Source organism: Mus musculus, chromosome 13 (genome assembly GCF_000001635.26).
Source record: "Mus musculus strain C57BL/6J chromosome 13, GRCm38.p6 C57BL/6J".
Lineage (NCBI taxonomy): Eukaryota > Metazoa > Chordata > Mammalia > Rodentia > Muridae > Mus > Mus musculus.
Window position 1 is genome coordinate 70,733,789 of NC_000079.6, and position 26,040 is coordinate 70,759,828.

The 26,040-nt window shown below is 45.9% G+C and overlaps 1 protein-coding gene across 11 annotated transcripts in view; it reads right to left on the reverse strand.

Moving 5' to 3' along the window:
* Adamts16 (a disintegrin-like and metallopeptidase (reprolysin type) with thrombospondin type 1 motif, 16) overlaps nucleotides 1-26,040 on the reverse strand; it is a 114,048-nt gene that overhangs the window by 5,991 nt on the left and 82,017 nt on the right. For 10 of the 11 annotated variants that reach the window (NR_137640.1, XM_006517268.4, XM_006517267.4 and 7 more), the window contains 4 exons: nucleotides 19,386-19,512; nucleotides 4,991-5,192; nucleotides 4,702-4,896; nucleotides 1,862-2,086 (listed from right to left, as the gene is read on the reverse strand). Coding sequence is in view for 10 of the 11 variants with exons in the window: in XM_006517268.4 (XP_006517331.1) it covers nucleotides 1,862-2,086; nucleotides 4,702-4,896; nucleotides 4,991-5,192; nucleotides 19,386-19,512 (749 nt within the window). In the remaining variant the exon portion in view is untranslated. Of the gene's footprint in view, nucleotides 1-1,861; nucleotides 2,087-4,701; nucleotides 4,897-4,990; nucleotides 5,193-13,580; nucleotides 14,651-19,385; nucleotides 19,513-26,040 lie in introns of those variants that run through there. The other variant, XM_006517270.4, reaches the window with a different exon arrangement.

Here is a 26,040-nt window from a genome sequence, read left to right on the forward strand (position 1 = left end):
CCCAACGGCGTGGCAACCACCAGATCCTCAGTCCTGACTGAAATGATTTAGGTCAACCTTATATACCATATGTGGTACACCATAGCCTGAGAGGATAAACAAAACCGTTTGAGTCTGACCCCAGATAGCAAATCAACACAACATGCCTTAACTGGGGTAAGACTAAACCTGCTTGTAGTGGAGGGTCAGCCAGTCACAGACCATCCATTACTACCTGAAATTTTTCCAATTTGAAAAATTTCCACAGATTATGGGCAGGGTCACAGTTACAAATGCTTATGGCAAACATACAACATAAGCTATTTCTCACCCCTTAAAGGTTATGGTATTGCATCAACAAATGAGTCACAGTGGATATAAACGATAGTCAGTTGAGACAAATGACTCATTAGACAGATCAGGCATTTCAGACCCACCACAACTATTGAAGAGGTGCAATAGCTTTTAGGTTTGGGTCAAGTAAAGTATTGATAAAACTCTACACAGTCCAAGAGCAAAGCTCAGCCTGTAGAGTTGATCACTGCTGGGGCAGGGTTGGAACATCTGGATTGGTCAACTCCACTAGTCATGAGGGTCACACAGACCTGTCTGCTTCTTGGGCTTTGACCCCAGCACCTATTCCTGCAAACAGTTATTGTCTCCCCAGGAAAAACTGTGAAGGCAGACGCTGCTTTGCTTGTAGTGAGTAGCGAGTTTGCCTGGCTCTTAAGTCTTTAGAAACTTACATACATGAATGCGGTCACCAGGCTGAAGAGCTAAGCACAGGCCCTTGTGAGGTTTCAGTGCAAAGCATCCTGCACGGGATTGGCTGTTTCAAGCTTTAGAAGGTAGGGCCTAACTAGAGAAAGTGGATTATGAAGGTGGGTCTTGGGTTGTGCCTCTCTCTGGCTACTAGAATGAAGCAGCGTAAAAGGATTATCCTGAGCAGATGCAGGCCAGAGAGAGGCACAGCATGTACATCAGTGGCATGCCGGCCTCAGCACTCTGCGTTTACCCAATCTGGAAGCAGCAAGCAGTGAGTGAGGAGGCAGAGCATATGAGTAATGGATTTATGGAACCTAATCCCAGGCAGTGAGCGAGGAGGCGGGGCATAGGTGGGTGATGGACATGCAGAACCCAGAGCCTGAGAAACAAAAGCCTAAGGCACTAGAGTACCCAGAAGTCAAGTAGAAAGGAGACACAGAAGGAGGGAAAGCCATAGAAAGGAAGTGATAGGAGAAGTGAGGCCATGGGTAAGGAGAAGGGTGGAGATTCCACAACCCCTAGAACAGTTGTTCTCGACCTTTCTAACGCTGCGACCTTTTAATACTGTATTATGCTGTGGTGACACCCAACCATATAATTCTTTTTACTGCTACTCCACAATTATAATTTTGCTACTGTTATGAACCGTAATATAAATATTTGTATTTTCTGTCACGACCCACAATTGAGAACCACTGCCCTGGAGGAACCCTGCAGACTCTCAGGCCAGGCTGCTCGCCTATCTAGGGCCCAGGCCCCACGTGAAAATCCCCGTCTCATTTTCACAGCCTCTTGGTTAGCTATAAACCAACCACTGCTGATTTATTATGGATCTCATACTTTTTCCATTCACACCCATCTCTGGGGATCTCTGCCCAGGTTTTACCAAGAGTATTACATTTCCTTACAGTTGACGGCATAAACATTTACAATGATACTCAGGGGCCCAGTTAGTTTCAGCAGCATGTGGAGCCCATCCTCAGTAAGCCACACCCACCCTCGAGGGACCACCCACATGCAAGAGAGGAAGACCAGGAGGGCTCAGTGGGAATGCTCCCTAACAGGGAGCTAGCTGCCCCTTCCCAGTGTGAGCCAGCCATCAACATCAGCATCTTACCTGAGACCAGGGTGAGGCAAACCAGCTGCCTCTTGGGGAGCCTGAAGCATCAAACGGAGGGTGTTTGGGGCAGGGAATCAGGCCGCAGGCGCGTTCCAGCTCCAGGTCAGGCTTTGGCAGATGCAAGCATTTCTTCGAGGCCAGCTCTCGATACTTTCCGGAGATGTACTTCTCAGCACACCTGAGAACTCTCTGTTGTGTCCCCCCCTGGCATGTCACAGAGCACTATGAAGAAGAGCACAGAGATGGGCATTTGAGTGAAATCAAAGAGCAAAGTGTCCCCTGATAAAACTGCTTTAACACTTATATAAATAAAGATGTTTCATGGCTTGGGCCTTGGCATTTTAAAAGATGTTACAATCTGAGGTTGGGTGTCTTAGCACGCGGTTGGGTGTTGTGGCACACGGTTAGTGTTGTGGCACGGGGTTGTGTGTTGTAGCATGGGGTTGAGTGTTGTGGCACAGGGTTGAGTGTTGTATCGCAGGAACTCCTGGCGCTGGTGGGGCTGAGGCAGGAGGATGGCAAACTTAAAACCCTGCCTCAAAACAAGAACAAAACCAGAAGAGCATAGAAGCATGGCATTATGGGTAATAAGTAGGGGCGGTCCAAAGAGAAACCACATGGGGATGACTGCAGACATTTTACAGAAAACTCTAAGTGTTGTCCTGTCACTGATAACATCAGAGCGATTTTATGAGCAAAGAGGTGGAATGAATCACAGCTCCCTGTATCACCCCCACACCTCCTCTGCAGCCACAGTATGAGCCCCTAGAGTATTCCTGAATTCAGAAACCTTCCCTAGAAACCTGAGTGGTTCTTGGAAAGAAAGCAAGCAGGCATGGGGGTGAGAGCATTTTCTCCCTCTGGGATGCAGGCCAAGCTTGAGTGGTCCCTCAGCCCAATCTTTGTATGAGCAGAGAGGCCCGGACAGAATGACATGTGGACAGAAGTGGCTGAAGCATTTGCTAAGCAGAAATGGCTTGTGAGAGCAACACCCAACCACGGGCCAGTGCTGGTGTTTGCAGCAGGGGCCAGTGCTGGTGTTTGCAGCAGGGAGAGAGAACGCACTCTGAGAGAGTGTCGGGGGAGGGAGGGAGCACATGATTTTTGCAAGGATAGATTGGCAATGCTGGGCAGCCTCAGGAGCATTGTGCCAAGGTGCCAACAGCAGATTTAAGGGAGTGGAGGTTCCCACACTCACTGCCTTCTGTGACCCCTTAAGCCAAGGCAGAGTCTAAACTGGAAGACAACTCTATGCTCTCTGTGTGTGTGTCTGTCTGTACATTAGTGAGTGAGTGTGTGTGAGTGTGTGTGTGTGTGTGTATTCTGCATGTATGTGTGTGTGAGAGCGTGGTGTTTTAAATTCCATGCCAAGGATCTTTTCTCTGGACACAGCCAATAGAGTATGCAGCCTGTCTCCTGCCCTTCTTCACACGCAGCTGCAGAGATTTGCCCAGCAGATTTTCAGCTTTTTCAGGTATCCATTTGCCCTGGGTGAAAGGGAACATGGGCTCTTGACTAGCAGCTGCGAGCTTACTTTACACAGCAAACAATGCTGCATTTAGTGGTCAGTGACAAACTGTCTCAGATGCAAAGCCCAGGGCTCGTCTTACCCCCTAGCAAAAGCACTGCTTAAGGTGTGTGTGGGGGAGTGGGGGTGGGGGTGTGGAATGGGGCACCTTACGTTCTTCCCTGAGAAGGATGAGCAGGACTAGGGCCAGGACCAGGAATTGGCTTTCCTTCTCAGCTGCTGCAGGAAGGTGGGGGTTTGACCTTGAGGAATAGACTTTACCTTTCTTTTCTTTTCTTTTCTTTTCTTTTCTTTTCTTTTCTTTTCTTTTCTTTCCTTTCCTTTCCTTTCCTTTTCTTTCCTTTTCTTTTCTTCTCTCTCTCTCTTTCTTTCTTTCTCTCTCCCTTTCTTAAAAAGTCTCTTTTATTTTATTTTATTTTATTTTAATTTACTTTATTTGAGTACACTGTAGCTGTCCACAGACACACCAGAAGAGGGCATCAGATCCCATTAGAGATGGTTGTGAGCCACTATACGGTTGCTGGGAATTGAACTCATGACCTCTGGAAAAACAGTCAGTGCTCTTAACCACTGAGCCATCTCTCCAGTCCCTGTTTTGCTTTTCCTTTTTCTCTTTCTCTTTCTTTTTCTTTTCTTCCTTCCTACCTTCCTTTCTTTTTTTATGAGAGAGGGAGGGAGGGAAGGAGAGGGGGTGGGTGGGTTATTTTCTGTGTAACAGCCCTGGCTGTCCTGGAATTCAGAACAATGATTTTCTGAATACGCTATGAGGGCAGTACATCCTTGACTGGTGTGTCAAGATTTCTGAAGCCCTTTAGGCCTCACTTAGGCCAAAGCCTAAGTCAGGAAGCCTTTGCTCTCTAAGCTCATATCTCCGTGACTCCTCCTGTGTGGGGTCTGGATATTCACAAGCAGCATGAATGAGGACACGCCCTTCATTTACACCCATGCTGTCGCTGGCCTCACAGCACATGCAGCCTAAGCATTTCTACAAACATAAGCTGGCTGACCATCAAGACCATCTGTGTTTTCTGAATTAGCACATTTTCTCTCTAATCTGCCCAAGGCTTGATAAAGGCTACCGATATTCTTCAGTTATGGGCATCATTGTGAGGAAGGATGGGACATGGAGGGAGGTTGGCACAGATGCCAGCGAGGGGAAGTGATATGAGAGGATGAATCAGGGCGGTGACTGGCTCAAAGCATAGGAAACTGGACAGTGTGAGGAGACACAATGAAAGCAGAGGAGGCAGAAGCAGGCAGCTGGGAGAGTAGAAGTGGATCCCATTCTGAGAGGATTTGGTGAGCATACCTGGGACCAGGCAGATACCAGCCACTGTAGCTTCTTGTGCTTGTGGCAGCGCTTGAGCAGGCAGATTTCGTGGGTCCGAGGCTTGGGTTCTGAAGTGCAGGCAGTGTCGTGCAACAGCTGGGCTCGAGCTGAGGGGTTGGTGCTTTTGCAGGCCACTGTCCTCTTCCTCCACCCCTTCCCACAGGTCCTTGAGCACTGCATAAGAGAGCAAGTGGGCAAAACTTTCAGTGAAGGTGTTCCACGGTGTGTGGTCCAGCCACCACCATCCCTTCCCAGCCCACCTGGTTACCTCTGCCCAGGGCCCAGTGCTCCAAGCAGGTGGGCAGCTCTGAGAGTTACAGGCTTGGTGAATGGGGGGCTCGGGCTGTGGACACAGGCTGGCTGGGATGGACTCGTCACGGTAGTGTGCCCTCCGTGTGCACCGCACGGGCCTGCTCTGGGTGCCCCCACCGCATGTCCGGCTGCACACGCTCCAGTTTCCCACAGACCAGCTGGCAGGGGACACAGAAGGCCACAGTGAGGAAGGGATGGTGTCCTGGCTCCCAGGCAATAGACACATGGTAACAGATGCCCATGGTTTTCCAGTGACAACCTGACACAAATGCAGTGCTTTCTGGCCACAGTTTTCATAGAGAGGCCATTTGGGCTGGTGCTGGGTTTGTCTCTCAAACTTTCAGGGAGATCTGGTTTCCCTGTAGTTGTCAATAACCCACCTTAGAACAGATCTCCGATCTCCCTCTAAACTTTTTTTTAAAAAAGTTAATAAAAGTTTTAATGAAAGTTTTAATAAAAATAGAAAGTTTATTAAATTTTAATAAAAACAGAAAGCTTTAATAATTTCCCAAATAAAATAACTTCGAGCTTATACGTGCTCAGCTTCAATAGTCATCCATTAACAACTGACCTTAACTTATATAACACTTGCATGCAAATTTTACTTGTATGCAAATGAAATGCAGCTATTTCAATATAAAGTTTGCATGCAAATTCCAGACAATTATTTCTATGTGCATGCCTTGAAGATCCAAATTCTTTGTGTGTGTGTGTGTGTGTGTGTGTGTGTGTTTAAACATAGCCACAGTACCATTCTGGTGTCTAACATATGATGGTATTTAACTTGTGGCTATGGGGTGAGATATTGATGAATTGGATGGGTAGTGTGTGTGTGCGTGTGCGCGTGTATGTTGATAAGTATAATCACAATATATTGTATGAAATATGGAGTTCTCAAAGAACTCACTTACTTCTAGTCAATGATGGGAGTTGCTTCCTTACTTTCTTACCTCCTACAACTTGTTTTTGTTTTTGTTTTTTTCTGATTACAGGATTTTGAGCACACGTCTCTGTCTCTCTTAGCAGTCGGATAATTCAGATTTGATTGGATTTTCCCTGCAGCCATTCAGGCCATGGTGAGCCCTTTTGATAAGATGCTGTGACACACCCCAACATCTGTTCAGTCTCCTCACAGAGTTTTCTCCCAATGCTACACTGGGGATTCCCTCTCCCTTTTTAAAAGCATCCTTGTCGATGGATGGATGTGCTGGCTGGAGAAGGAAGATGGAATGGAGGTGGGTCCAAGTGCAGCCCAGTGATGCCCTGCTAGGTTGGAGCTTAGCCCGACTGTGTCTGCACAACCTTGGGTAGGAGGGCTTCACGGCCATGATGCTCAGCTGGTACAAGTGGGACCAAGAGGATCCACACTGCAGTTGGGGCTTTTGCCTATTAAGCCATCTTCTTGGATGAGTTTGGAACTCTTTTGACAGTCCTAAGGCTAAGGTGGTAAATCTGAAAGGAAAGGAAGCTGATGGCATTTCCTGGAATAAATAGGGAAACTTCCTTGAAGAAAAAGGGAAGCACCACACTGAGCTGCTGATAGTCACATCTAACTCCATAACATTTTCAACCTCAGCTGTATCACACTGCTTGGATTCAGTTTTGCCTGGAGGAGCCGTAGGCTGTTTTACTCCTGAAAAGATTCCATGACGCTGTGAAGCAGGCTGTAAAAGGCCAGTGATGTAAATTTTGAAACACATAAAAAGGAAATACACAAGGGGTCGAGAAACTGATCCCGTGTCAACTGTGGGAACATATCAAGTTCTCGGTATTAGCAAGATGAGTGCTTTTTATCACATGCTAAACAAATAAATGGCACATCCTTCTGGCGAGGGACGGTTGTCTGCTGCCGTAGTGTGACGGCTCTGCGTCTGAGTCCTCTTGGCTGCTCTCTGGCCACCTCTGTGAGCTTTCATGTGTTTTTTTTTTTTTTTTAATGTTTTCCCATTTCTTACATTCACTCTCAGCCCTGCAGCCTTATAAATGGTAATTGGTGTCCACGCTGGGGCTGTGAAAGGCATCTTGGCTGCTCACGGGCTTTCCGCACCTCCTCCCTAAGTCTCCTGTCTCCACCATCTTAAGCCACTCCAACCCGGTTGATCTGTTCTCTGCCCTTCTCCCCTAACTGCAGGTCATTAAGAAAAGCCTTCTGCACAGAGATCGTGCAGATTGTGTCAGCAAGTGCCAAGTGTCTGCTTTGCTTCACAGGGGCGGCTCAGGGGAAATGCCTTCATTCCAGCTTAGGAGTGAGCTGCAATCCTTCTTGCTCCTCTGCTGACCAAGGGAGGGTTCCCAGAGCAGAGCTGACTAGGGACTAGCAGTGACTGCTTTGTTTAATTTGCCTGTCTTTACTGGTGAAAACCAGGAATCTACCCTTCCTCAGCCAGTCAGAGTTCCCAGGCGGGAATGTTGCATCCAGCCTTCACTCTGGGGTCTTCTTTATGGGGCCTCTGTGTGAGGATCTCACCACTGCCGTGAGCTATAGAGAGTGTTGCTGCTTTCTCTCAGAGTGTACGTTGTATTTCCTGGGATCGTTTGCTTTACAGTAAGTATCTGTACTGATCAACAGCTACTAATGTTTGGGTACAGAATGTCCCGAAAGGCCAGAATGTTGAAGACTTGGTACCAGCCCTCGGTGCCTTTTCAATGGGGAGGGAATGTTAAGAGGTGGAGCCTGATGACAGGAAGTGAGGTCACTAGAGCATGCCCTTGAAAGTGATGCTGGGAGTCCAGGTCTTCCAGTCTCTCATCTGCTTCCAGGCCCCTATGAGGTAACAGCATTCTCACTTTCCTGTTCCTGCTATGTTGTCCTGCTTCCCCACAAGCTCAGGTACCAGGGAAGCCAGCTATGGAAACCTCTGGAAATGTGAGCCAAAATTAACTCCTCCCCCTTTTCTGCTGATTCATCACCGGCATTTGTTACAGAAGCAGAGCACGGACCGACACACCTGCTATTTGATGTTTCTCAGTTAAATACTCCCCCACCCATTTATAAAGATAAAAATAATACGTGACTCTGTTGTCTATTGGCTCAGTTGAAGCTTCGAGGTCCAGCATTCCGTTCTGTTTTCTAGATTAACCGTCAGTGGATGCTTTTGGGTGCGGTAAGCATAGAGAATAATGACCACACAAATCCAAGTCACAGCACACCTGTAAGAAGCTGTGAGGAGAGTTGGGTACACATAACTGGACCTTATCTGAGAGATGGGGGACATGGAGGCTCCAGCCTGAGCATTTACCACCAGGTGAGTCTTTCACATTCCTGTGTCTATAACTCCTCTTTCACAGATAACAGCATCTGTCAGCACACTCGGGTCCCTCATTAAACCACCTTCTTCACATCTGTAAATGAGCCCTGATGAACTTGGTGACACCTCCCATCCAGTGCACATGCACGCTCAGCATGTAGCAGATGTATGTCTCCAGCTGCTTCTGCAGTGGGAGAGAATGGGTGCTAGCCAAGCTCTGAAGCCACAAGAAGCCCCAACTTCATATGTGTAAGTCATTTGGGATCCACTGCCCTTTCTAAGCGAAATGTTTTAAGTACAACAATTCACATCCAGCAGCAGACACAGGCACTATGAGGAAGATACCCTTTCCATGGGAAGTGGGGAGAATAAGTTAATTTAGAGCATAGTAGGCTATACCATGGCTGGGGTCAATGGACGAAGGGTGGGGGAGAAGACAGATGCCAGACGACCTATAGATCTTTTTTCTTATCAGGTGATGAGAATTTAGGAATTAGTCTCTGCCAAAGGGCATCTTGTCATCATCCACTGCTCTGTGGAAGCCAGTGGGCCTGCGAGGTAACCAGATGCACACGGGAGCAGTGGAGCCATATACATAGGCTTGGCAGACCCTCACAGTCTTTAGGCATGTGCTGATCTCTTGAAAAACAAACACAGAATCTCCAGGTCCTTCTAACATGTAGCAAGCAGCGAAGGCTCAGAAATCATGGTGCAATATAGCTGCTGCACTGTCTCCTACCTTCTTCCCTAAAGGTAGTTTACACAGAAGGCAGACATATACTGACCAGAAGGCCAGGACCTTCTCTGTTTTCAGTGTTGCGTCTTTGTAGGACTTCATGCAGTGTCTATCTCTGCTATCTAGGTCAGAACAGAAAGCCCAGCCCTGACAACCGTCTGGCATGGGGCAAGGGCTGGTGCCAGGCCCTCTCCAGAACCTTGCGGATTGGCACTTTATAGTTACTTCATTTTCTTTAGCCTCAAAGATCTGGACCACTTCTTTTTCCTTTGTAGAGCTGAAGGGGAGATTTATAATGAGCCAGACCCAGATCCAGGATTGTTTTCATGTCGAGATGCGGGATTTCTCTGCTGAAGCGTGCAAAGCCAGACATCAAAAGCTTGTTCCAAAGGAGCCATTGTGGCATTAATTTTATAAACTGCGAGGAGCCAAAGGCCTGTAAAGGTTCACTTATCAGAAGCCAAAATGCTATTTTTGCCAGGTTTTCTTCTCTTACTGCCCTGCTATTGCATATTGTCTTGCAAACAATCAGGAAGACCATGAAGCTTCGTCTACACGAGTGAAGACAAGAGAGAATTCTGGGAGACAGACCTCCACGCTCTAAATGGTCTCAGTTCATCCCGGTTCCAACAAAAGCATTCATCTGTGAGACTCCTCCCTGCGGACACTTGGCTGTACCAGTAAGCTTCTCACGATGCCTCTTAGAGAGACCAAACAGTTCCTGAATGAAGGTGGAGCCATGGCTCCTGGGGAATCTGCCCTTCCGGTCGTTCCACCGGGAATGGGAAGAGAAGAGTGTGCCTTTGAGCCTGGAAGCACAGCAGTAGTGACTCCCATTGACCAGCCTTGTCTCTGAGAAAGCAGCCAGCGAGTGATTGAGATGGAGGCAGGAGTGAGAAGAGTTCTTAGTCCCGGGTTCTGTTCCTAGACAGCACAGAGGCCCACACTTGCCCTTGTTCTGTTGGAAACAGCAGGGGTTTCAATGTCTAAATTCCAAAAGCTCTATCTGGCCTCCTGCAGAGAAGGAAGCTGCTCCTTAGGCACCTGGGTCTGCAAGGTCCTTTGCTTAGGGTTTTCTGCAGGAACCCAGCTACCACCTCATGTGCTTTAGGGGCAGGCTGCAAGCCTCCTGGTGTTGAAGCAATGCCATCTGGGAAGTTAGCAGAGATTGTCTCCAATAGCTTATTCCTCCAAGCCTTCCAGTCAATTCACCTAAGGAAGTGGGGGACCTTCTTGCCCATGGAGGACAAAGGTAGGAAGGAGTCTGTTTGTTCTGTGCTTGGACAAGTCAGGCTGAGACAATGGGGAAACTCACAGCTGAGAACTAGCCCAGGTTGCTTAAACTGTACTTACACCACCCCGTGAGCAAAGCACATGAGCACTTTCTCACTGGCAGGCTCCCACTGGGCTCTCTGCAGTTCCCCTCTCAGTGGAGAGTCACTCAGATGGGGCTCTGTGTATCTGCTGCATTCTTCTTGAGACATCAGTCTTGTGGCCTGGGTGGTCTCCTCTCTGCCCCTGAGCTCAGGTCAGCTTCACTAGAAGCTGGTGTGCGCACACTCACACCAAACTGAGACTTCCACTCCTTGGCACCCTTCACCTCCTGAGGGAGCTCTGTGGCCTTGCCCACCACTGAAGCACCATCTCAGAGGTGCCAAGCATGCCCTTGGATGCTCACAGCCTTTTTCTGCCACTGATGTCTTTTGGGTTTCACCCACCCTGCCGCGTCAGCCTTTAAAACCTGTTTATGCCAGCTGAGCTTGTCACTGGAACTGTGTAATGTAATTAGGTTTGGCGTAACTTTGTGAAACATGAGCCTGAAAAAAAAATGAGGCTTGTTTCTAAGAAAATGAAGTCGAGTCTTGGGATGACTGAGTCAAGACCAGTCATCAAGTGGGACTGCTGTCAAGTTAGGTGTGGCTGAGGAAAAAGTAAAACAAGGAGAAAAATAAAAGAAAGCTGAAGCGATTTTGCAGAAAATGAGTAGAGGGACTCCACCCTTCTTTCAGAAACTCAAACTGAAACCAGGTGCTCTGAGCTTGTAGGTGGGTCCTTATCCATCAAAAGGGTTGGGCCCTTCATGAACAGAATGAGGAAATGGCTCACAGTTATTGATGTCAAGTGAAAGCAAATATTCAGGCCATCTGGGTATTTTGTAAATTGGTCAATTTTAAAAATCAGTGGGTACCCAGATCTTATCTCAATGACTCATGACCCAGCCTGCAGAACCTCTGTTCATACAGGAGCTAGTATACAGCAGGAACTGCTGAACCATGAACTGCTCTTCTCATAGCGATATCATCCTGCACTTCACCCTACCTGGGCCTCTGTTCCTTAGCCCTATACCCCATGTGGTTCACAGGATTCAGTAAACCCAGTGGGCTCTCAACTTAACCCACAAGCAAGGAGAGAGAAGTATGGTTCCTACTGCATTGCTTAGATGTATGTGTTTGAAAACCCCTCAGAAGGGCATTAAAAGCATGATCAATCAATATGGATTACTTTAAAGCAAATAATAATAATAATAATAATAATAACTACAGGGACACAAACACTTTTTGTACAGCCTCTCAGTGATTTCCTGTCACAGGTTAATATGAAGTGGTAAAGAGACCACAATGTCGAGATTCTGCAGGAATATTGAGTCTATCAATGTTATAAATTTTAAAATTCTGCAAATGAGAGGAAAGGGAGGAAGAACAAATGAGGATAGCTACAGGAAACCAGGTGCATTAGCGCATCTCTAAAGAGGAGGAAGCAATTCACTGAATGAGAAATACCAGAAAGGTCTACAAAAGAAGTGACCTACATCTCTGCTGCAACGATGCCTTGGGGCTCGTCAAGGTAAGTCAGCGCGGGAGAGAACCTCCTGTGAGTGGCTCTGCCAAATCCGGTGCTTCATATAAAAAATGTAACCGAGTGCTAGAACAGCGCCCAGGAGAAGCTGCTTGGGTCCACTGAGTCCAGAAATGGGAACACTGGGTCTTTGGGTTGCTTTTAGACAGCGCCTTTTGATGTCCTGTGCATGTCCACACCTTTAGGTCATGGGCTCCAATAGACATCTTATTCACTGTCCAGGGAATGTCCTCCTTACAGTATTTAGAGAAAAATGAGCTACACAGACATGAACTTGCACTCGACCTTGGTGGGACAACCTCACAGCGAAGACACTTTGTTCTCTGGGAAGCTTTCCTGTCCTAGGAAGTGCCATGTTTCTAGCTGAGAAGGGAGACATGCCACCCAAGCTGTTCAGGCAATGAACCTGCTAATCAACACATCATCTACACCACCCTGAGATTGTGCTTAGTGGCCTAGCGTCCGACACAGGCGCCATGCTTTCTATGAAGACAGTCTCGCTAGGGGATGCAGTCACCTGGCCTGGGAGAGGCAAATGTCCTACCAAAGGGTCTGGTGGTAAAAGGCTTAGGTTAGTGATCCCTTTGAGAAGCAGAGGCTTTCCTCCTTCAGTCCTTACAGACATAACTGTAACCATATATATGCAGATTTGGTGGCAGCTGCACCAGACCCATCTGAGGAGATGTTGCTTTCCTATGAGCCTCTTCCTTTTACCACATAGATGTAAGCACGGCGGTGTGATGATGTCACTCCCTCTGGTGCAGGGTTTTCTGACAGTCTACTTTGTGGTTTCTTGGATGTTCATATCTGTGTAAATATGTAGACGGGATCTTCCCCAGGGTCTTGCGTACATTTCAAGTGCTATGAATCTAGTGCATCTGGATTGTGGGAGCCTGGAGCACAGCTGCTCAGTCCCTGAGGCTTGGGAACATGGCCAGTGGGAATACTTCAAGGACTTAACACAGCAGGCTCGAGTTAGGCTCCTTCTCAAGTTCCACGTTAGAGCAACGGCGACCCGACCGAGAAACCACAAATCGCCTTCAATGCGATGAGTTTTCAGAGAGAAACCGAAGAAGCTGATTGGTCATGCTTATTCTCAGATTCAGTCCCCCAGCCTCCGACACACTGTGTGAAATCAGCCCATGCCCTCCCCAAGTCTTAGTCTCAGTCCACTGCATCAGAGGACACAGAGGGATAGCAAGTACATCCCAGTCACAGCACTAGCCCTCCTTCAGGGAGGTTAGCTTGCTAAGAAAAAAACCTGAGCATTATAGTTTCTTGTTTTATATAAAAGCTGAGAACTGTCAATCAGGTTAGACAGCAGGGGTGGAGATGAGTACTGGGAAGTGACAGGCATCCTCTCTGTCCTCCTCTTCCTCCTCCTCTTCATCTCCCTCCTTCTCCTCCCCTTCCTCCTTCTTCCCTTCCTCTTCCTCTTCCTCTTCCTCCTCCTCTTCCTCCTCCTTCTCTTCTTCCTCCTCCTCCTCTTCCTCCTCCTCTTCCTCTTCCTCCTCCTCCCCTTCCTCCCCCCTCCTCCTCATCTTTCTCCTCTTCCTCCTCCTCTTTCTCCTCCCCGCCCCCCTCCTCCTCCTCCCTTCTCTTCCCCCTCCTCCTCTCCTCTGCAGCAGCCCCAGCAGTTGTTGCTGTGGCTTCCATACAGCGACAGCAGTACTGGTTCCTGAGTTGCACGATTTCTCAGGATCTGTCCGTCTTATCTTTAAAGCTCTCAAGCAGCTGTCTGTTCACACCTAGCTAACTGTGCTTGAATAAGAATTGCCCCACAAAGGCTCATATTTTTGAATGCCTGGTCATTAGGAACAGGTCTCCTCTGCACACATCGAGTCTTGAGCTCAACCTCTGAAATACCTGAACCCAACCACCTCTTACCACCTGATCAATCTGCCTCCTAAGTGTCTAGCCTCCACTTTCATCCTCCAGCACAATAGCAAGAATGTTTCTAAAGTGCTTTTATGTGTCAGGTATACTGTGATGATGCGAACCAGCATTGCTCCACTGGGGGTCAGGTAGGAAGGCAGTGTCCTTCTCGCTGACGTGTCTATACCCTTGCCTGACTATTTATGTAGGGTACCATTACCTGAACCAGCTAGCTGCCCAGCTACATGAAAACTAGTGACTGCAGAGAATTGTGGGCATTGGATTTCTCTGACTAAACAAAGATGTGTTAGACGCTTTCCCCATGAGACAGTAGTGGGGAAAGAATCACTTTAATGTGTGGCACTCAAGTAGCCTTGTTTTGCCTGAGGACCTCTGTCCCAGCAGAACAGTGTAGTACCTATGTCTCTATGGAAGGCCTCCTTCCAGTCCATTGCAGTATCTAAAGGCCACTATACTATACTCTGTCATACCTAAAGTCCAGCATACCATATGTGGGAATACTTACTTCTCATAAGAGAAAAGAAAGCTTTTGAATAGAGCTATAGCCAAATATCCTCCCTCATTCAGGTTTGCCGTCGTGGTGTCACAAAAGAATCCCTTAACCCGAGACCCTGAGAAACAGCTTCTGTACTCAAGGGCACCAGACCTGCAAACCAAACTAAAGCAAAACAAGAAGACATTCTAACACCATCCCCAAGTGTTCCTGAAGGCAATGCTGAAATAACTGTGGAAATGCTGAGCAGGACCAGTTATGTTACGATATTCATGGGAACTAGAGTCTAGTAAAGTGGTGCACTCACTGTTAGAAGTCACTCAGTTCATGTGGGCAACAGCAGAGGCAGGCTGTGCTGTGTGTCTCAGCCTTAGGATGATATACCTGCTGAAGTGAGAGGTAAGGAATTTGGATAATTAAATGACCTGATTAGCTGGATGGCATCATATGAGCCAAACTGTCTTTCAGGTATTGCCTTCATAGTCATCTATCTCTCTGCCTTGCCTTGGCAACAGCATACTACTATGTGGCTAGTCTTTGTAAGACTCTTGTGGATGAGAGATAAGAGGTAGAAAAGAAATAAATGCCATTCTCTCTTGCTCTGTCAAGGAGTCAACTAATAAAACTAGCCTGCTCATTCTTGTGTTTCATTTATGCTGTGTGCAATCAAGCACACTCATCGGACCTATGTATCTTGGTTGCAAAAAGAGATATTCAGCTATGGATTTTCTAAGAGGTCATGAGGGTACAACACAGATAATACAAACGATTGAATATCAAGTACAGATGTGACTTCATTTGTAGATCCCGGTTGAAAGACTTGAAGTTTGTCTATTTTAAGTATCTATCAGAATGTAAATTCTGTACTTGTAGAACTCTGAGAGAGTTTACCACCACCTGGGAGCCATTTTCACCCGACTTCAGTTCATCTACTGGGAAGGTATGCTATTTGTACTTGTGCTAAGAAAACTACAGTTCAGATAAATAACACTTGAGCTTCTCCATCTAGATAGGTAGGTGAACAAGAAGGCAATAGATCACATGATTTGAAAGCAAGTGACACAGCTCCTGACTTACATTAAGATGAGGCATGAGTAGGGGATATGGGTCAGGGATTTGGGTTTCCGGACTGGACCAAGAGCAGAAACAATGAACAGAGCAATGTCAGCTGCCCCATTCCAGCCCATGAAGCTTAGCTGGTATCTTTTACCTAAGCCATAGTGCTTAAGCTGGCTGGAGTCTGGACACATATATCTAGACAGACTCCCACTCTGTCCCATTCTGGAATCCTACTCCCTACTCTTGCCAGAGACTGATGGCTCTGGGGGATCCCATCTGAGTGAGTTCAGCAGGAGTCCAGGTCCTGCAGAGGAGGGTCTCAATGCTGACCTGACCCAGAGGCCCATGCTCTTAGCACTAGAATCTGTCTTGTTTATCACCTAAGTTATAGATGAAGTGATTTAAGATAGTTGTGAAGTCCCAATCTATGTGCTTAAGGACCCTCTTGCAAGCTGAACATGAAGCATCAGATCTTGTACCCTGTATTCGAGACAGTCATCAAGAGCAATGATAGAAACTATGGGTGGTTTGTGGCCTCAGAACAAAGCCATTGAACACAAAAGATGGGGAGAGTGTCAGGACACCACACAGGGAGGTAAAGAGGTCACAAGTACACCTTGATGTGCCAGAAAGATATTCACAGGCTTGCTGTATAACAGGCAGGAATAAAAGGTCACCACTATCCTGGTATACCAGTGACTTTTCTGTTGCTGTGATAAAACCTCATGTCTGAAAGTAACTTAAGGGAGGAAGGCTTTACATTATTAGCACAGGGTTCCAAAGAGAGAATGCTTTTACTGTGGGAAGCGTGGTGTGGGCTCAGGAACAGGAAGCTGTCGACCTCATCTTTACCCCCACACAGGAAGCAGACAGAGAATAGACAGTGGGGGTGGGACCATAAACCCTCAAAATCACCAATAGTGACATTTAATCTCCACATAAGTTGTACCTCTTAAAGGTTTCAGGACCTTCTCCAAAAAAAAAAAAAAAAAAAAAAAAAAAAACCAAACCAAACAAACAAAAACAAAAAAACCCCAAAAAACAAAAAACTATCATTAGTTAGCCACACCTTCAAATTCATGACCCTGGAGGGATATTTCACATCCAAACTCAACATACCTGGACAAAAGGGATATGTCACTTTTACAACTTATAGAAAAAAACCAAATCAACATCTTAAGGAAAATATATTCTCTGCAACTCAGTTGCAGATGGGCAGTGGTTAGACAAACAGACGCTATAAGGATTAGTGTGTGGTACAAATTAGGTTTTCTGCTTTGTCCTTGATAATTCTTGTTACAGAACAAGTAAATAATTGATGAGAATGTCTCTCCAATTACAGATAAAATGACCAGAAGCTAAGAGTTGGTGAGTGTCCCTCTTAGGTTTAACATGGATTGTCTCAAGCCCTACCTTATCCCATAGGGATAACTCCATTTTGATCTGGGTGATAACCAATCAGGAGAAGACAGGTGGACCAGGTCTTGATCCCAGCTGCACCTTTGCCAGGTGTGTCATGCCACCTGTTTCTGTGCAGTCCTCCAGCCCTGGCACAGCTTAGGAGCCATAAACACTCTTTGTAGGAGCTTTTTGTAGTAAGGATCTCTTGTTTCTCAGCTAACTAGAGACCTATGGATTCCACTTGTTTCCAGGCCTCCCACAGCCTGGTAGAGACGAAGAACAAACCCAGAAACATATCAGCAGCCACTTCCTTCTGAAAAACTACCTAGCCAGAAGTGCATGGTTTGAAGTCAGCAGTAAGAATTTTGTGTTGTTTCAGAAGGCTTTCTTTCACAGGAAATAATCCAAATATTCTAAAATCAAAGCTGTATCAAGGTAGATAAGAAGGCATCATCAGAAAACTGGGGACCCACAAAATCAAGTGTCTTCCATGTGCTGTTAGATACAACATACCTCCCCAATCCTGGCCCTAGAGTGATCCTTTGGTCAGTGAATGATGGCACTTTGGTTATTAGACACTGGCCCTTGATGAATCTTTCTTAACTAAGATGTATCAGAGTGAGAGACATACATTATACTGGACACAGGAAATGCAGAAATGTCTTTGACTGAGGCTCCCTCCATATCAGCAAGACAGAGACAGCAGAGACACAGTGAGGAGAAACAGCACTACTCTCTGTATGTGAGCCAGTTGTGAGTGAGCAGCAAGGCACTAATACATGTCAGTGGGTCCATATGATTACCAGGAACTAAGAACCTTTTGTCAGCTAGTGGTGTCAACTAGAACATAGGTGCAGAGGCAGCGGTCCACAGAGCACACAGGTGCAGAGGCAGCTGTGCACAGGGCACACAGGTGCAGAGGCAGCTGTGCACAGGGAAAGGGCTACCTTGGCATCACACATGACAAGGCTTTTGTCCTTTCAGAACTCTAGCCAGGCTCCTCTGAACCCTTTTCTGACAAGCCTTAACTCCATTTCAAGGACATGATCCTTGATGATACTCGTTCCCTTGACACATCTGCTAGAGTAAAGCAAGGCTTCCAGAGGGCAGGTCTCCCCTCCTCTTCCTCTCAAAGGATAGATGTCCACCCTCTCCAGGAGACAAGGAGCCTGGCATCCATGAGAATCAGCAAGCACAGGTGGACTTCAGGAGGTCCAAGCAGCACCTCACATTGAGCGATTTCCTGTACACTTGCCCCATCGTCCTCCACTCTCTCCCACATCCATGCCTGCTCTAGCCAGGTGGCAGCTGAGCTTGGCTCATGCTGGACTCCCTCCTGCATTAGCTTCCACTGAGATCACTGATTAGCACCTGTCTGGGCTTCATTTAGTGTCCTTGGTTGCCTGTTGTACCTCAGCCCTCTTTCCCTCCAGCGGGAGCCTCCTTTCCTTCTGTAGTCAGTGGCGTGATGTGCTCTTTCCTTCTGGCTCAGCTCAGCCCATGAGACACTTAGATCACAGGTGGCCAGTAGCTTCTTTTACCAACCTTCCGGGCTTCACAGGCAAGCTGCAAAGGCCAGTGCTATTAAAAAGTATTGTCCCCAGTTCCCATGGACTCCAGGACCCCCTTTTCATTGTAGTACAGATCCTAGGAGGGCATCCAGGGGACCTTGTGACCAACAGTTTATCAAACCCTGTGTAACTTCTGACCAGCATCTGGCTCAACAGCTGTGGGCTCTGAGGTCAAGGAATCATGGCTGATGTGGGGCTGCTGGCTGAGAAAGGTGGTAGGGCTCTATGGCCATCACTGTTGAGAGGATATCATTTTCTGGAGAAGATCCTGACCTTGATGGGGGCAACTCTAAGCTTTGTAAGTGTTGTATGTGTCTCCCTTGCTATCTTGAGAGAGAGGCCAGGTTCACTTGGAGTTCTAAAGAGAGCAGAGGGAGAACTCACCTCCCTGTACTCAGCTGACTTGGAGATATAGATAGTCACGTGTGTTAGCAAACTATTTCCCCAAACTGGGGACCCATTTTCCATACTCTGTGGATCTTTACATAGAAATAGTTTTGGATTGTGTTCCCTCAGCTTTTTGAAGCGAGAATTTCATCATCTCAAGAGACTTTCACCTTCTATCGTGACCTGTCCCCCATAACAACAAAGACAGTGAAGCCCCAGGATGAGGTCTTACATGGCCAGGAGCTCCTGTCACTCAGGAAATTACCCAACTCCACATCTCAGAGAACAGAGGAGTGGGAGTCATGAAGGCAGAAAGGAGATGACAGACAACTTGTCTCACCTGTGCACATGTGTGTAACTGTAGGTTCTAAATAGTTTACAAGCTGGGCAGGCCTTGGGTGTGACATTCACTAAGTAAAAAGTAAGCAGTGGTAGCTGCCACCAAAAGCTTTGGGGAGACTCCACCATTAGCACCATAGCACATGCTTATTAAAAACAACAAGATTACAGGAAGTACTCCCTTTTACAGGTGAAAGAATTTTCAGGCTATTTCTCACCCCCAAAGACATTTGTCCTGGTCCTCCATTCAGGTTGCTTTTGCTCCATTTGCCAATTTGCTACAATGAACCAGGGTCTGGCAATGATCAAGTCTCATTTTCTAGAACCAAGGGATCCAATGATCTGGGAATCCTGAGACTTCTTACCTGGAAGGACAAGGTGACACCTTACAGGGCACAAGGCCTGTGACAGGTCGTGTCTTGGGGTTGCAGAAAGATGCATTCACCGGAACCTTCAGGTCTCTGTAGCATCCCGCCTTTGAGTTCATCTTGCCTGTGGAAAGGGAGGGTGTGTTGAAGACTTAAAATTCTATTGAAAAGCCTAAATCAAGCACTGTCAAGGAAACTCCACTTTGAGTGAATGTGGTATGAGAGAAAGGGTTGTGTGAGCTATCGTGTCACAATATGCATACTGAGAGATATCCCGGAAATGGTTGTGGTCACTGCCTGACCAGCTTGTGTCCTTACCTGGCTCTATTGGATATTGGTGGCTATGACTATTCTACAAGTAAATTTCCTTTCCACAACAGACTTCCTACAGTTGAGTGGTACTGTGCTGCTGATCTGTGATGTCCTCTTGTGCTCCAGCCTGTCCTCCTGATATGCTCTGTATCTGGAATACTGTTCTCCATTGCCCTGACTCTGGGCTTACCTGGTCAATTGCTTTACCTGGCAGATTGCTTCTCATTTCTCCAAATCAAACCAAGACATTCCTTATCTTAATTCCTTAGTCAGAGCACTTTAGACTGAGTGTGCCTTGTATTTCCTGGATATATGAGACCCTCCCCAAAGTGTCTGAAGAAGTATGCATATTCGGCTAGGTTACTATTGTTGGACTTCAACAGTTGGAGTCTGAGCAAATGTCTCTGAAAGAAGAAGGGGGAGATGGTTTGGCATACTTTGCCACAGTGAACATTCAATTGGTTATCACATGCTTGTATGAGTTGCTTATATTCCTTATCACCAAAGGCTTCTGGAGTTTTGTGTATCTTCTAATATCTTGGAAAACCAGAGAGACCTACAGGTGACTACCTGTGGCCACTCTTTCTGTTTTACAAGCAACTAGTCTCTTCTTTAAAACACCTTCCTATTTATATATCCTATTTATATATGATGAAGATGTAGTGACAAGCCATGGATGTCGGGGCAGAGGAAAGAAGTCCTGATGTCTTACAGACATGAGGGGAATGAATGGTGAACCCTTGAGTGCCATGGGATCAAGAAAACTGAGCTGAGAAAGACTTCAGGCACCTTGGTGGGCTTCTGCCTGGAGAATGAAGTTGGTAGACAGAAACCACAAGGGCTTTAAGATGAGCAGAGGTCCTTGGTTGAGCACAGATATAGCGAGTGTGGATGACTTGCATAGAAAGAGTCGTAAAAGGCAAAATATAGAAGGAACAGGAAGAAGGAATGAGTATATCTTAAGACTGAGTTCATGGCAAAGAAGAACAGAAGGTCATGTTGATAGAAAAGGGTTATCATGATGGGATGAATCTGGCCAAATGTCTTCTCTTCAGAGTTAGATTTACAAGGGGAGAATCATACTCCTGGATTTGAATGGCCCAATGAAGATCAAGGAGCAAGAAACTTTCAGTTGGTCGGTACAGGGTCCCTGTGCAGGATAAAAGTTGTTTTCCTATGTGCTGAGGCTGTGAATGGTGCAATAGATACAAGAGTTGCCGTTGTTCTCCATGATGGTCTGGTCTCCTGTTTGCATTCCTGCACTGTTAAAATGTTGATTTCAGCCTATAAATGTCAGTAGGATTGGGAATTTTGTTAACAGAAATTCTTCTCCTACACAAGATTCCTATGATTAAAGCCATATGTGTGGGTGGGGTTGTTCATGGTCCCTGGTCCCCAGTCTCAAGTCTTAGGGGATTTTATTTCCACTAATTCTCTTCAACGCATCTTCCAAACTGCTTCTATGACTTCCTCCTCAGTGCCCCTGGGAGGTGCTCTTCTGGCCATTCTTAGCTTCTGTGTTCAGAGTACTTACTGCTTTTCTGGAATCAGTTTCTTTGGGGGGTAATTGTTTCTCTGCAGTGACTCTTGAACACTAGAGATGCCAGAAGTATCAGAGTGTGCACAAAGTGCACTGGGGGACATGCATAGATACAGCATGTATGGGAAGAACTCTCACTGCAGAATCACAATGGAAAGTGATGCCTGCTTCACCAGGGACCACTGTCTTCTTTACTAAATAATTCTGACATATACATCTTGTCCCTCATGAAACTGAACTACTTTCCTGCTGTCTTGAAGCCAGGGAAAGCTGGAGGATTGTAGACAGATGGCTAATGGCCGAAGCCAACACTTTAACCAGTCTATTGGCCTGTGGGTGATGGAGCCTTCCTAGGTCCCCATATATTTTCTGTAGCATATATGTTTTTATATCTCCCCATTTATCTCTTCTTCTATAAGAGACTCAGCTTCAGAGAGTCCACAGCATGAAGGAAGCACTGGCTAAGGGCTGCGAAGACAGTCAACTCTTATTTTACTCTTGATTTATCTTACATGTTATTGATTGACCAAGACCACAGAATGAAACTGGGAAGGGCCTCGGGGGCCACTTACAACATACAACTGTGTGAGTGACATTCATGCAGACAGCTACATGGACAAAGGGTAAGGGAGGAGAACATGTTTAAATTTCTCTGCAAGCAAAGGGCAGAACAAACCCAACTCTGGATCAATGGCTTTCTTTTAGTCTTAGAGTGCTTTGATCACAGTATGTTTGTGATGAACATAGTCTTGAGTTCAGTGTGCTCCTAGGCTTTCTAAATAATTGGGTTCTCATCTTTGCAGAGACACCTCTGCATCTTCAGCCTTCAGAGTCCAGGATGTACACCCTTCTCCTCACCTCAGCATGGATGCTGAAAGCATCCTTAGCAACCCTACCCTCTATGAGTTTTTGTGCTTTCAGTGTGTCCCTCTCCATCCTGCCCATCCTCAGGAATTCCTCATGCATGCAACCCCTGCAAGAGGATCCTTAGAGTAGCTTAATATAATCTCTTCCAAATGTTCCCTCTACTGATCTCTAGTGAAATTAATTTTCTACTCTGTCAGTTGCATTAACATGAGACCTTGTGTGGTAATTTTATCAGAAGCATTGCATGCAGGAAAAGCAAATCCTTAACCTGAATAGGTATTTATTGCAGTAAGAATAAAACATTATTCATTCCACAGAGGAAGTGGTCCAATGTAGTGAACCTGCCACCAGGTTTCTGGTTGGTCACCTTGAGGAATGGTGCCATATCTGAAGCTTAGTGATGGTCTCTGCTTTTAGCAGATCTGGCACTCAGCAGTGGTAAGTGAAAGATCAGCCTTGGTAAGTGGAAGCTGAGCCCAAGCATAACCCTCATCTCTGCCACCATGGCCACTTTGTTCATGTGCCCATTGAGCAATGACAGGGATGGCTGGGGAAAGAGGTGACTGTCCAAAGAATGGGTCATCTTATCCAGTTGATTATTGAACTCCTCCTTGTCTGAAATCACCTTTTGATGAGCATTTACATGGGACACAACTGTCTTCACATTCTTTGTCCATTTGGAGAGGTCTTTCTGCATATTCCTTTCCCAGATGTCTTACTTCCCAATTTTTCAACCCCTGACTATCCAGCCAATCCATTGGCTAAAGACCATGAGTCAGTGAATAATCATGTATCTTGCCATTTCTTCTTCCAAACAAATTGTAATACCATGTGTACTACCTGAAGTTCTGTCCACTGCGAAGATGTTTTTTCACTTGTATCTTTCAGGGTGTTCCCAGAAAAGGATTGTAATGCTGAAGCTGTCTACTTCTGTGTGGTGTCTGCATGATGTTCAGAACCAGCAGTAAACTAGGTCTGGGACTTTTCTTTTCCAGTCAGCTGGTCATAGGGAATACTCCATGAGACTATAGGTGCATGCTGGGCAGCAGATGGCATTGTAACAGGAGTAGAAACCATAGGCATTTGGGCAACTTCTTTGTATAACTTCTCTGTACCTTCAGTACCTGCTCAGGCCTGATTTCATATATAATCACTTCCATCTGATAATACACTGATACTGTGCACATCCTTCTTCATGACTCGATGGGCCCAATAACACTCAGCTCATAATGGTCAGTTCAGGTTGCATGGTAACCTGGTGTCCTATATTGTCAAATGATCACTTTCCACTATGGCCCAATAGCAGTCCTAGAGCTTTTTTTTTTTTTTAAGAGAATAGTTGTCTGTAGATAATAGTAGAACTTTGCTTCAAAATCCCAAAGGTCTCTTCTGTGATTCACCTACAGGGGCCTGCCAAAGGTTCCAAGCAGCATCTTTATTTGCCACCTTAAGTCTTTGAGCCTGTAGGATCATATTCAAGTGATAGAGGAGCTTGCACAGCAGCCTGGACCTTTGAAGATCCTTCTCCTGTTCCAGGCCCCACAAAAGGTAGGAGCTTTCTGAGTCATTTGGTCAATGGGCCTGAGAAACACACACAAGTGAGCAATGTGCTGTTTCCAGAATCCAAATAGACCCACTAAACTTGGTGCTTCTTTTTTTGTTGGTGGGAGGGGCCAGGTGCAATAAGTTATCTTTCATTTAGAGGGACTACATTGAGGTGGATAGTCCTTGAATTTTGGTTGGATTTATTTCCCATCCTCTGCTACACATATGTCTCACCAATGTATCAAAAGTGGTTTCTACCTCCTGCTCACTTGGTCTAGTCAGCATAATGTCATTAATATAGTACACTATTGAGATATTTGTGGAAGAGACAGATGATCAAGATTACTTTTAACTAAGTTATGACTCAGGACAGGCTAGTTAATATATCCTTGATGTAAAACTGTAAGGCTATACTGCCTGTCTTGTCAACTGAAACAAATTGCTGCTTCTGGTCCCTATGGATAGATACTGAGAAAAGAGGCATTTGCTAGATCAATAGCTGTATACCAGGTACCAGGAGATGTGTTTCTTTCCTCAACTAAGGAAACTACAGCTGATACAGCAGCTGCAATTGGAGTTACTGCCTGGTTTAGTTTTTGATAGTCAACTGTCTTTCTCCATGATTCTTCTGTTTTCCGAGCTGTCCAAATAGGAGAGTTAAAGGAAGATGTTGTGGGAACCACCACGGCTGCAACTTTTAAGTCCTTGATTGTGGCAGTAATTTCTGAAATTCCTCCAGGGATACAATACTGTTCTTGATTCACTATTTTCTTTGGCAGAGGCAACTCTAAAGGGTTCCATTTAGCTTTTCCAACCATAATAACCCTCATTCCACCAGTCGGGGAACCAATGTGAGTATTTTGCCAACTTCTAAGTATATCTATCCCAGTTATACATTCTAGAAATAGGGAAATAGCCACAAGATGAGCTCAAGGACCTAGTGGACCTACTGTGAGTCAGATGTTAGCTGAAACTCCATTAATAACCTGGCCTTCATAAGTTGCTAATTTAACTGGAGAGCCACAGTGTTTCTTGGGATCTTCCAGAATCAACATCGATTCAGAACCAGTATCCAATAGACCACAGAAAGTATGTTTTTTTTCCTTTCCCCCAGTGTACAGTTATCCTTGTAAAAAGCCATAGGTCTCTCTGTGGAGTAACTAGAGAAAAGCTAACAGTAAAACTTTTAGGTTCCAGAGCCATGGAATAGCTACTGAGGAAAGCCATTAACAGGGAGTGGAACCAGCCCAGGCGAAAGAAGCTTGTTGCAGTCAACAAAGATGAGAGGAATTGGAGATCTTAAGAGCACTTTGCCATCAGACATGGAGATGCAGAGTTGGAGTTGTCCAGCTATTTTTTACTCTCAGTTTGGTCCATTATTTATTCACCAGGACATTTTGGAGTGATAATATATATTCTGTGATATTAGAAGGATGTGATCTGCTTTTTGATTTTGATTTCATAGGGGATTACACTTAAGTGGTTGGATGGATCTCAGAAGAGACTTTGAACTTCGGACTTACACATTGTTGAGACTGCTATAGATAATGGAGACTTTTGAAGTTGGACTAAATATATTTTGCTCTGTGCTATGTTTAGGTATGGCCCCCACAGATTCATGTGTTTGAAAAAGCCTATGGGACCAGGGAGTGGAATGTGGTTTGTATATGCTTGGCCCAGGGATTGGCACTATTAAGAGATGTGGTCTTGTTGGAGTAGGTATGGACTTGTTGGAAGAAGTGTGTCACTGTTGAGGTGGGCTTTGAGACCCTTCTCCCAGCTGCCTAGAAGCCACTCTTCTCCTGGTTCCCTTTGGAAAATGATATAGAACTTTTAGCTCCTCTAGCAAAATATCTGCTTCGATGCTGCCATCCTTCCTGCCTTGATGATGATGGACTGAATCTCTGAAACTGTAGACCAGCCCAAATTAAATATTGGGTTTTTTTGTAAGAGCTGCATTGGTCATGCTGTCTGTTCACAGAAATGTAAACACTAAATAAGACACCTTGGAAACTAAAATTAAACTCCTGCATGTGTTTGGAGAAACAAATCCATATTGAAATGAGAAAGTGAATAGGCAATATTGACATAGACACAGATGTCCCACCTTCTCAGGTTCTATATGTACAAACATGAAGTCCTACATGCATGAGCATAAACCCAGTAGGGTGTAGAGACGATCTGCCTATGCCCACCAGGATAAGGTCAGTTTCCAGGACCAAGGACAGACATTTGACTCTTGTCCTGATGGACAAGGTGTGGGAGGAAGGATGGCTGCTCCTTGGTAAGGGGGAATTCTTTGTTTCACTCTAAACTTCAAGGCATCCTTGAAGAAACCTGTCAGATAGATCCAACTTAGGTCTACTGAAGAAAGTGTCTCCCCTCTCC